This window comes from Alligator mississippiensis, chromosome 4 (genome assembly GCF_030867095.1).
Source record: "Alligator mississippiensis isolate rAllMis1 chromosome 4, rAllMis1, whole genome shotgun sequence".
NCBI classification, from domain to species: domain Eukaryota; kingdom Metazoa; phylum Chordata; order Crocodylia; family Alligatoridae; genus Alligator; species Alligator mississippiensis.
The window spans coordinates 89,513,844-89,526,369 of NC_081827.1; the positions used below are offsets into that span (position 1 = coordinate 89,513,844).

At 40.4% G+C, this 12,526-nt stretch overlaps 1 protein-coding gene across 3 annotated transcripts in view; it reads left to right on the plus strand.

The window, feature by feature from the left end:
- The window catches only part of GUCY2C (guanylate cyclase 2C), a 67,047-nt gene that overhangs the window by 39,757 nt on the left and 14,764 nt on the right, over nucleotides 1–12,526 (plus strand). For all 3 annotated transcript variants that reach the window (XM_019480967.2, XM_019480966.2, XM_019480968.2), the window contains 4 exons: nucleotides 1,552–1,684; nucleotides 3,547–3,684; nucleotides 8,009–8,097; nucleotides 9,234–9,325. In XM_019480967.2, the coding sequence (XP_019336512.1) occupies nucleotides 1,552–1,684; nucleotides 3,547–3,684; nucleotides 8,009–8,097; nucleotides 9,234–9,325 (452 nt within the window). The remainder of the gene's footprint in view (nucleotides 1–1,551; nucleotides 1,685–3,546; nucleotides 3,685–8,008; nucleotides 8,098–9,233; nucleotides 9,326–12,526) is intronic.

Consider the following 12,526-nt stretch of genomic DNA (forward strand, 5'->3'; position numbering starts at 1 on the left):
ACCAGATCCAACCATTTTCTGGGGATGCTTAAGTCCCTCAGAAAGTCCTTGGGGTTCAACCCTACCTCTGCTCTGCCTCAAACCCAACTTATCTTAGCTCTCTCACACTGTTCCTGGCAGGTTTCTCCACAAAAGACAACATATTACATGCAGTGATCATAATCATACAACCTCTGTAATCCACCGTAAAGTTTAATTATCATCTGGCTCTTGAGAGGATGACATTTGGATGTGTGTGCTTAGGGAAAAGGGGCCACATTCAGCGGGGAATCTAAACTGGTATAATGTACCCTTTCTTCTGGCCTTTTCAGTGTACATGTTTTCAGCACTTTGCATACCAAGAGACCAGAAGAGAGAGGTGCAGCAGCATAAACAACTGACAGGAGTATGTAAATAGGTATAAGATAAAGTCCTCCACCCACTGTTTTAACTTTTGCTACCTAGTAGTTGCTTTTCCTGTTACACTACTTTCTTCTGGCCCTTTGACATAAAAGTTATGACTTATTTGACTTGTTTCAGGCTAAGTGGGCCAGATTCAGAAGTGATGAGTAAGAGAGTGCAAATTATAGGCTTTGTGTGTGAAACATAGTGAGCGGAGAGAGCCCAAGTATAAAACAGTTCAACTGGCTCTGAACATAGCCTGCATGGCAAGGGAGCTGGACCTTCAGGTACAAAGCATTGACTAATATAGAGAGATTCATAAATATCAAGGTCAGAAAGGCCATCTTTTCATCATGTAAACTGGCCTCCTGCATAATGAAGGTGATAGAATGGCAGCCAGTAATCTTGGTATTGACATGTGCCTGCTCTTTTCTGTGCAGAAACAGACCTGCTTAGGTGTTTTTGACTGTGGGGCATTCTAGCAAGTGGATGTCTGCAAAAAGGATACAGATTTCCCAGACAGATTTTTCCTTTAGCAAAGGCAACCTCATGCATTCTAAATAAATAAATAAACATATGGGATGTATTTTTCAAGGTTGTGAAATATTCATACAAACTGTCACTTCACTAAAAACATCATAAAAACAGTGGTTGCAAATTGCAAATGAAATAAACTTCCCTGAACGGAAACAAGTTTCTAAACTCTCCTAATCATTGGTGGGAAACTACCAAGAAGCACATGGCAGCATCATAGAGAGTTAATCCAGAGGAAAAACAATCCTTTGATTAACTCTAAAGAAGCTGGAACTGTGCTGGAATTTTAGAGCCCTAGTTTGGTTGCCAAGTTCCAACTGACAGTTAGTAGGACTTTGGAAAATAATACTCCTGGAATTATTCTAATAATAATAATAATGATGATGATGATGATGATGATAAATAATACTCCTGGAATAATACTCCTGGAATTATTATTATTACTCCTGGACTGGAATTGTGAGGGTAAAATAGATTGATCATTTTGATGTGTGGAGAGACTATGCTAATGAAGGCTTTCAAAAGACTTAAATAACTGGATCTTGTGTTGAACTTTCAAATTCCTACTAATTCTAGCAGCAGTCATTACAGTTTTCTTCTTTCCCTCCTCTCACCCCTTTTGCTCATCAATAACAGGGAATGTCCTATCTGCATTCAAGCAAAACTGAGGTTCATGGCCGTCTTAAGTCAACCAACTGTGTAGTGGACAGCCGCATGGTGGTAAAGATCACTGATTTTGGCTGCAATTCCATTCTGCCTCCAAAAAAAGGTATGCAAAACTAGTATTAAAAATGACACCTCTTCTTGTGTCCTCCCAGCCACAGAATTCTTCTATACAAATTAATTGGATCTCTAGTATAGTAATGTTATAGAAAGTTACATTTTTTAGTCTGCTGAGCCTTGTTAATGTTTACTCTGAAAAGCCACATGATATCCTGTGATCTATTATGCATAAGGTATATGGAGTACAGAGAAGTCAATGCATGACATTCAGTATAACTTTATTTTGTATAGTAACTTCCATACAAAATGTGTTTGAAAACACTACACTAAGCTAAATAATGTAATCACAAAGACAAGTAATAGTAGACAGAGAAAGAAATTAAGTAATATAAGCAAGAGAGGAAAGAAAAGTGTGTTTTAAACTGATATTTGAAAAGACAGAGTCCAAAGGAGGGTGAACTGCAGGAAGGTTGATCAGATGACAGGAGCTGTAAATAAGAGGCTTTCACTCTACAGGAGAGACAGAGAGGAGTATAGGTAGGTACATCATGATATTATCATTGATCCTAAGTGGTGTGACTGCATGAATTTTCATAGTATCCTATCCTGCCATTTGCCATGATATAATTTAAACATTAACACATGACGCTTCACATTACTTAAAAATTTTCTAGCAAGAACTATCCATAGACATTCTAGTCCTTAAGTAGAATTGTAGTATTTTTTGTTCTCCTAGCATTAATCAGATTATGATAATTGTTTTTCCTCCCTGTGTCTGCCAATGCCCAAGAAAAAATTTGGTATAAATAAGCATTCCTCTCTCCTCATCTATCTTTCTCCTCCAAATTGAACTTGGAGTGAAGTTGAGATATCTGAATCATTCATATAGTAAGCCACTGAGATGACATAAACACAGCACAGTGTCATCCCTGAGATACGTATGTTGAGGAAAACATGGGGCTAGAATGGGGAGAGAAAATTCTTATGTTCAGACACAAACATCTCCAGTAATAGCAATGGAAAATAAGTGGCTAGGAAAAGGGTATTGAAAGGGTAAAGATTTTACTCATTCCTCTTAGGGTTTCCTTATTCTACATATGTCTTATTTCTATTTATTTTAATTTTTATATTAGTAGTACATTTATCTTCTTTAGTTGCTCAAGAGTAAATGCTGTTGAAGCAGACTGAGAATTGTTTGGCTTTGGACTTCATTCTTAGAGGCAAAGCTAGTGCATCTCAAGAGCAATAAACTTCTGAAGGTGGATTACTGGATTACATATTGTAATTATGATAGCAGGGGACTGGATTCAGTGACCTAGAAAGTCCCTTCTAGTCCTGTGCCTGTGTGTTTATGATGATTGCATTCTGACTCCGATGTTGCTGCATGTTATGATTCTCCTTTACAATGTGGTACCTTGTCACGGCACACCTCAGTGCGCCGTGACAAGGTACCACAAGTTCACAACATCACGAGGTCTAGATACAATGGTGATCAGTTTGCAAGAGACACATATGGATTATTGTTAGAGTGTATAACAAAATGCTATTATGTCAACTTCAAAACATTTGGGGATTATTTTTATAGTTTCATAGATTTGAAGGCCAGCAAGGACAGTTATAATGACCTCATACATAAAACAGACCACACAATGTCACTCTGTATCTAGCCCCCAAACCTGTGGCTGAAGTAGAGCACCTCTTTTAGAAGTAAAAAGAGGTGTATTGAAGTCAGCCCTTCTGGATAACAGCTAAAGAAATAACAAAAAAATGTCAAGGTGGGGCTGAGAGATGAAAGAGTAAAAGGGAAAACCAGGATACTATTGTGGCAGATGTGGTTCCAAAGAAGGTCACGCAATCTGTTTCTTGTCATACTCCCTCTCTCGGTGTCTTCATCGTTTGGCTGCTCAGATCTGTGGACAGCTCCTGAACACCTCCGCAAAGCTGATGTGTCTCAGAAAGGTGATGTGTACAGCTATGGAATCATTGCGCAAGAGATTATCCTGCGGAGGGAGACATTCTACACTGGCTACTGCCAGGACTTTAAAGGTGAGAGACTAAAAACCCAGGCCTGCCTTTCACTGTAACCATTCACATGAGGATACAGTGGCAGTAATTGTTGTTTTTTCTACACCTTGTAGTGAAACCATTGTTTACATTTGGTGCTTCATCTGCTTCTTCTCTTGCTGGTCAATGAATGATGTGCCAAATAGAAGTAACATCTTGTGAGAGCCATTGCTGCCATTTTTAAAAATTAAGATTGTATCAAATTTCCATTTTTCCTCCTTGCAGCATTACATGAGCCAAAGCTCTACAATACTTTATAGACTTAATGTTTATCGGTGAAAAGCCCAGAAAGGCCTATCCTTGTCTGGGATTTGTGTAGAGTATCATAATATAGTAATAGCAAACATCAAAACCAAAAACAACACTGTCATGAAACAGCAAAGGAAACCCAGCAGCATGATAGAGGAGTGTGTTGGGCTAGTCAGGCTTATTCCCTTTGGAAATTCATAACTCTAACTTCTGGTGCTGCAGGATAAAAAAATGTTCTCCTCTGCTAATCCTCCTTCACATATTTTTTGTACAGAGATTCATGTTTTGTGGTATTGTTCCAAGTCACTGACAGACTGTTAGATCCTGGTTTCCTTGGATCAGAAATATAATCGGATATCTCGGAGGATTTTCCCCCATACTTCAAGAACAAGATTAAATACATTTGAACAAAATTGCTCACTGTTTTAGAGGGTGAAACTGTGCCTTACAGGGACAAACTTAACATTAGCTTTTGTGAAATTTTAGGAAGTTTGTTCAGTGAGGTTTCAGGGTTCCTGGGTGAATGTTACCTTATGACTTGTGAGTTGGATCCATACCTCATCTAACTAGTGAAGCAAGCAAGGAGTTATAGAGTCTGATTATCTGGAAGATGTTCAGTCCCAGACCATGTGGGTATGATTAAACCTTTTGAAACTGTGTGTTAGTGAAGCAAGTAGAACTCTATTTGAATATGCATTCAAGTGCTAAGTCTGTGAAACTAATTAACATGGATTGCCATAAATTCTTCTGGGATTTCAAAAGCATTACAAATTTAGAGTGAAAATTTCAAATGCCTAAAGGACTTAGGAGTCTAAATTCCACTGAGTATAAATGGGATTTAGATTCCTAAGTCACTTTACTGTTCCTGAAAAAATTGCCCTGTAGTCCAGTTTTCTTCTGATTTTTGAACAGTTTATTTCTGTCTTATCTTATGAACATGGGTCATTAGTCTCTGACTGCCTGGTTTATAAAAGACTACTTGGAGCTTTTAGGCAAATACAATAACTGTATTAAGTTGGTTCATTATTGGTCTTTAATCAATGAAGCCTTCTTTCCCTAAAAACCTACCTATGGTGCCAAGTATTAAAAAGTTTCTTTTACTGGGAAACCAGGATTGTTTTGCGGTTCTGGAAATGAACACATTTTGTTCAAAATCTAGCAATGCTGTGATGCCAGAATCCATCCATCATCACAAGTTAGGATTGCCACCAGCAAGCTAGAGTATGGGATTTTCCTAATTACAGGTTACCTACAAGTGCAGACACCTCTTTCTCTTCTGAGTCATTCTGCCACCCCCACCCTGTGTTTGTTTTAACATGCAATGCAACAGACTGCCTTCTAGCTTTTTCCTTCTCTTAGCATTTCCGAAGAACTTCTAGGGTAAGTTGGCACTGTACATTGCCAACCCTGCGGTATTCCAAGAATGGAAAACATAGCCTCTCAGGATATAAACAGGCATAACAATTGTATTGCTATCAAAGGATACTAATACAAGCTGTTACTTTGCAACTCTTGCACCTGCATGATTCTTGCTCTCCCAACTTTTTAACTCTGCTTCACACAGCTGCAAAGTTAGGGTAATTTAGCTTACTTGTATTGCTACAGGATTATGCAGATGTAGGAGTGACAGCATAATAGCTCTCTCCCATTTGAAAGTAGCTAAAATTTATGTTTATCCATCCCATCTGGTTGCCAGTTTATTAATACAAACAGAGATCTGAAAAGGCTCACGTGGAAGGAAAACATGTCAGATTTAGTTTGGGGTTTCTGTTTCCCTAAAATCAAACTAACAAATCATCTCCAGTTCTCACACATTTACAGAGTTCTACTTAATTAGAAGAAAACAGATCATTTGCTAAATGTACTGTTTTTAGCGTAATGATCATCTTTATAGCAGTATACTTTCCTTGCAAAAGTATACTGTGACAGACAGTGCCCAGCTCTCTGTGAGCATGTGATGGGGAGAGAGGGGGAACAAATAACCTCCCTTCTTTACCTTGTGCAGGGAGAAGTTATAGTTTCAGTAGTTGGAAGTAATTTGCATGTGTAATATCACTACTGGCAAAAAAAAAAAATCTCCAAAATGGATGGAGAGGGAGCCCATGATCCTCTTGCCATCAGTTAGCTGACAGACCTTGTCCCATATGAGTGAACTAACACAATGGCCCCTTTCAAATAGTCATTCATTAACCACATTCTCCCATTGTTTTGCTCGGGTCAATAATGCAGGCACAGTATTTTTGACTGCTTCTGATGGGCAGTGGCCTTCTCACTGTCCCCCACTCAATCACTGGGGCAGATTTAATAATCTGGCCCTTTAGTTTCACTTGAATCTGGGTTTTAATATTACATCTCACCACTTTAGACACATTTTGCCTGTTCCAAATATCTTCAGTATTTCCATTGTGCAGGCTAAGCCCAACCAAATAAAAGCTTTTTTAGCATCAAGGGATGTACTCTGTGGCATCTTCTGAAGCTGGCATAGATGACAATATACTTAGTATCCTTCTAATACTATTGGGTCTGTAGCCTGTTTGCTTATTCTAGGTTCACCAAGTGACACTTTTAATCTGCCGGTCATCCTTTAAGTACAATGACACATCTTCCCTCCAGTACAGTGACTGCATGTACACTCCATGGAGTTTTTCCTAGTCACACAAAGTATGTTCAGGTTATACTGGTAGGTTTACTGGTTTTGTTATTGTTCCTGATTTCACAATTTGGTTTAATAATTCTGGCCTACATATAGGAAACCAAGGGGCTAGGTTTCTATAGCAATGGTGCTCAGCCTGCGGCTTGCAGACCAGGTCCGTCCTGTGAGGCTCTCCACAAGTCTGGAAATTTGGCAATGGGGTGTTGATTGCCACTCTCCTCCTGCCAAATAATGTGACCAGTGCGTGGTTGGGCCAGTACATGCATCTGAATCCAGGTGTGCTGGATGGTACCTATGGATTGACCCCACACACAGACCCCACATAGGATCCAGCCTATGTGCCACCCCTGACCCACTTATTTGGCCCACAGGTCCAGAAAGTTGGACACCATTCTTCTATAGTATGGTTCTGTAATCAGCAGGCTCTATTTTACCATTAGGAAGGCTTTAAAGGCCATTAGTTGCTTTTTGTTTACTTGGACTAACTCATTAGTTATGATGAAAGAAAGAGGGCAAACCTAACTTAAGAAATTTTGAATTATGCTTGAGGCACCATCTGCCTCTGAACTACAGCAACTAGATACCATGCTGACTGGTACTCTGTAAATATCTGAGAAACAGTGAGAGAAGATTGATGTATAGTTTTACTAATAGCAGGCAAAAAATCCCTGTTTTATGCACAGAATTATATATAATGTTTCCTGCAGAAGGCCTTTTCATGGGTAGGCTGGCATTAGAGTAATTTTTGTCAGGGAGGAGACATGTCAATGGCACAATATAACTGAGTTTGGCAAATATGGCTTGAATTCTGACATGTTCAGAGGACAGAGCACTCTGATAGGTGGGGCAGTATATTCATGATTATGGGTGATGAGCCAAGAAATTACTATATTTTAAAATTATGGATATATATATATGTTAAAAGTCTGATTTTTAATGGGACTGAGCATCTGTAGCTCCTATTGATTTTATGGTAATTTGTGAGTGCTCTGTACTTCTGCAAATCAGCATATAATATCCTAATGGGCTTTCATACTCTTTTTACCATGGTTATACCACATGCCAAGAAAGGCACTAAATAATGCCTAACATTCACATGGGACGATGTCACATTGATGTCTATCATTACGAATAAATACACCTATCCATTTCTGTTTCTTTCATTTCCCAGTTACCTTCAAGTTCCTCTGTTTTAGCTGTGTGCCTTATAATTAGAAATACCCTAAAGTTCAGATCCATCTCAAAGGAAGGCCACCATTATCTTTTGCCAGTGTTTGTCCTGATCCAGGCTCTAGCTTCAGGTCTTTTTTCTGTTTATATCACCATCTAAGCCTTCTGTATCCACCCTGAAATGCACTTGCTCTTATGCTTTATTGTTTAAATATGCATTTTTTTCTGCATTAGAGAAACTTTACAGAGTGGAGAGCGGCAAAGGAAGGCAACCCTTCCGACCAGACCTATTCCTAGAAACAGCCGGAGAAAGGGAGCTAGAAGTAAGTGTAAAGTAAAGGAAAATACTTTACTGTAGAGAGGCAAAATTTCTAGCCAAGCCAGAATGGGAGGATGAAAGCTGAACACATGGTATGATCCAATGCCCTGGCCTCATAGGAAGGAAAGATATTTCGTAAATATCAGTGGAACAAAATGTAATTCAATGCAATTCTCTCATTCAAACAGCACAGTGTCTCTTTATTCTGCATCTGGTGACTTTTACCACCTAACCCATGTATTACAGGGTGGTTCTTTATGGAGTAACAGGATGTGTAATGGGAGGCATTTACTGATCCTTAAAAAAAGATCAAGCAAATAAGATATTTTTTCTGTTTTTCAGAATTTTTAAAAACAGTTTAAATTTTTTATGGTCTGTATGGCACAAAAGAGACCCCTTAAAATAAAACTGAAACATATGTGTATGTATAAAACAGTCTGTTGCATGTGGTCAGTTGCATCATGGGGAGGGTATTTTTTTTGTCTGAAATGACAGCTAAAAGTTATTTCTGTAGGTGGTGTAATTGGGCTGAGTGGATTAATAGTGTGATCCTGTGTGGTGATTACCACTGGATTGGATGGATCAAGCAACTGGTACAGAGTGGCAAATCCTATTTGTAAGTCAAGTAATGTTGAAAGGATACTCAGCAATTTGGAAAAAGCCACCATTTTCTTTTGACAATGTTTGTAAACAGCAGCATTGTCTATTTGTAGTGGCACATCTTTTGATAATCAGAAAATTGATTACCCTCCCCCCGGATAAATAGCCAATACATAATTACAATTAATCACCCATTGGAGGCTTGGGATCTTTTGCTTCCCTTTCTTTTACAGACATTAGTTTCAAATTTAGCTTATGCTGCTTGTTAGTACTGAGCATCAGTATTATCTGAACATCAGTACTAGCTGTCCACTGATCACTGGCAAACATGAAATGACTGTTGCTGTAAGATACGAGTAATGAAAGTCTTAGTTACTGACTAAGAATAATCAGTCACATATGCTAATGGGTTACTGGACAAAAGAGATGGGAAAGGAATCCTGTATTGACTCATGAACAGATTGTTGCTTTTGCTGTTCATTGCCATTACCATCTCTGCCAATTGCTCATATGAGTTCCCCTTGAACTGTACATTCTCAGGTATATATGCTTGTAAAAAGTTGCTGGGATGAAGACTCAGAGAAAAGGCCTGACTTCAAGAAAATTGAGAGCAGTCTGGCTAAAATATTTAGGTAAGCACCGCATCTCTGTTCTGTAAAATGTTCTGGACTCACAGCACCTGGAAACCTGATGTTTATAAATACAGTATGTCTGCAAATGCCAGAATGGCTTAGTCAGTGGAAATATTATTTGTTTACTGGAACTCTCATCCTTTGAGAAAAAGGAGTGTGTATGTGTGTGTGTGAGAGAGGGAACACGCTCAAGTGAGCAAGAGAGATGATTATGAGAACCCAACTTTTGAAAGTGCCATACCAGTTAATTAGGCTAGGGACAGACATTCAAAAAGCCTAAGCCTGAATTGATTCAATCTTTGCAGGTTAGTCTAACCTGGCTAAGCTAAAATGGTTTGTAACCGTGAAGACATCCCCTCTGGACCGAAGAAATGCAGGCACGTGCATGCAGTGGCTCAGGCTAAAAGCTGGGGGGGAGTGCTAGAGCAGCCCTCCCTTCCCTTCCACATGCTGACTGGAGCGGAGGCATGGCTTGCTCCCTGGAAGGACCTTCTGGTTAGGGAAGGGTTCCCTCCCCCTTGTTGTTGATAACAGAGCATTGAGTTGCACAGCAGGGAGTTACACAGGGAGTTGTTAGCATTTATCAACACATCAAACAAAACAACAGCCTCTCTCATTAGTTCACGCTCTTCATTAACAACTTTTTCCAAGGAAGGAATGGAGGGGCATTACCAGCTACCTGTTGATCAGCTCCAAAAAGCCCTAAACCAACACTGTCCTGTCTGTTTTTGCCCCATCTCCCACAGCACGGACCGTAGCCAGCATGTGGTATGCTAGCTAATGCTGAGAGGTGTCTGTGTAAGGCAGGGGCGAGGGGGGAATCCCTGCTTGAGCAGGGAGAGGTGAGGGGCAGGGGAGCAAGAAGAAACCAGGTAGATGGAGCTCCAGCTAGGGAGCAGAGGGGTGGGGTCAGCCCTGCTGGGCTGGAGCAGAAAGCAGAGCCCTGCCCAAAGTTGTAAAGCATCTGGGATGTTGGAGGACTCTGATTTAACTTAAACCAGGAAGGGGTCTGGGACAGACATTGCATAAACCGGTTTGACCCAAATTATTTAAGTCTGATGTTGATGTAAGTCTGATGTACATTCAATCAGGTTTATCTCAAACTGGTTCCAGCCATTTTCAAACTGGTTTATGTGCACTGAACATCTGTTTTGTCACAGGTTTAAACCAGTTTCTGATCACTTAAACCAGTTTATGTGTAATGTCTGTCCCTAGCCTTAGAGACTCACATCATCAAAATAATTAAATGGTGAGACTACTCAAGGGTCAGATAATGGCTCATGATGCTCAAGTGAATGGATCTAAGCATGAGATGATGACAGATTTAGGTGGCTTGAGCTGATAAGTGATATGGGTATAGATAACACCAAACTGAGGTTATTGAAAGGGTCAGGTTACCAAAGGTTTAGGTAGTTATGGGTACATAGTTAGTCATGTTAGTCTGAAAACAAGTAGAAGGCAGGGTAGATTTACATTTTATAAACTATGCAAAGAGTGTGTGTGTGTGTGTGTGTGTACACATATAGGGGGGATCTAGGGAAGGTGAAGTTGTATCCCTATTTCATTCGTTGTCTAGCTGAAGTTTAAAATTAACTTCCTGGCAGTGGCAGCAGTATTTCTAGTTAGGCAGCAGTGAGGGGGCCATGTGACTTTATGACTCATTATAATATACCTGATTCCTTCTAAGCTCTTGGTTCTGTCACAACCCAAAGTTGTGGTTTTTTGTTTGTGTGTGCTTCGGCACTGCTAAATTATTTTCCCGCCGATTGTAGCTTTCTTTGCACGATAGAGTTCTCTGCTGCGGAAGAGAACTCTGGTGCAACGGGGGATTTCCCAGCAAATTACTGCTTCTTTGCAGGGTGCATTTCTTTGCATACTAGTGATGCACGTTGCAAAGGAGTTCCTGCCATTTGTATTTGGATTCGCGCCACATTATTGGCCAGTTCCAAACGTAGGCACACGTGGCGGCTAGCTATTGGCTTGCTAGCCGTACAAAAGGCTTGAGTGGTTTTCGCCCAAGTTGGAGGACTCCACGAACATCAGGAGAGAGAGGAAGAAAAACTGGAGAGATACAGAACTCGCCAGGAGGAGGAGACTTTGCGCTGTGTGAAGATCTCCAAGCGCTGCGGACCCTTGCGGACCCAACGCGCCTCTCTTAAGCAGGCAATAGAGGCTTAATAACCGAACCCACGGAGCTTTCGCTTCTAGCCTCTCCCCGTCGCCGAGCGCAATCCAAGACGTATCCCTTTCCTGTAAACCCAATTTTCGAACCCACGGAGCCTAAATAACTCCGGGGGACCAGGGAACCGAACCGAACCCGCGGAGCTTAAACAACTCCGTGGGAGCAACCGAATTTGTCGTAGTCCTCTAGCGAGGATTTAAACGGAGCTGCGCCTGGAAACCTGTCCAGCCTACACCACTACCATCTTTGGGTGTAAGTAAACAATCTTTTCAATCAACCACTACGCATTTGTGACTAATTCTAGCTCACCACCAGTTTTCTCCGACCCCGCGTGCCCGGGCTGCTGGCCACAGCCCGCATGTGCAAAGGCGGGCCGCGGATCGCCCCTCCCGACTCGCACTTGGCGGCGGGATCGGGGCCTGGCCCGCACAAGTTCCACATGTGCTAACAACTCTCCCATTTTTAATAGTTTTAGTGTTCCACTAATCAAGCTATTCTTTCTTCTGCAATTGTGCTGTTTGTTAGCTGTTCCTGGTAATATAGCTCCTATTTCATAGCCCTGCAGACTGTTTTTAATTCCAGCTAAAACCATTAACTCCGGTGTGCAAAAAATGTCCAGCAAAGCATTGGATGCGCTGTCCGGATGCTCAAGAAGGCTTGATTTTGTTTTATGAATCTGAAAGATGTACCTTTAATGACTACAGAACTAATGAAACAACATCTTTTGATTATTTTTGCTTAGTTTGTTGTGCTTTTTAATACATAATGTATGATATGGCAAATTAATACATATTCAAATAAAATTATATTTGTTTTTGCTTTGATCATAAACTAAATAATACAGACCTAGGCCTGTAGCATATTAATAAAGCTTCTAATTTCCTTTTACCTGGAAAACCATGGGCAGATCTAGGATTTTGAAAAGGATCTATGGGAAGATTTTGAATACACACACACACGCACACACACACACACACTGGTTAGTATATGAGATGCAAATCTACCCTACTTTCTATCTG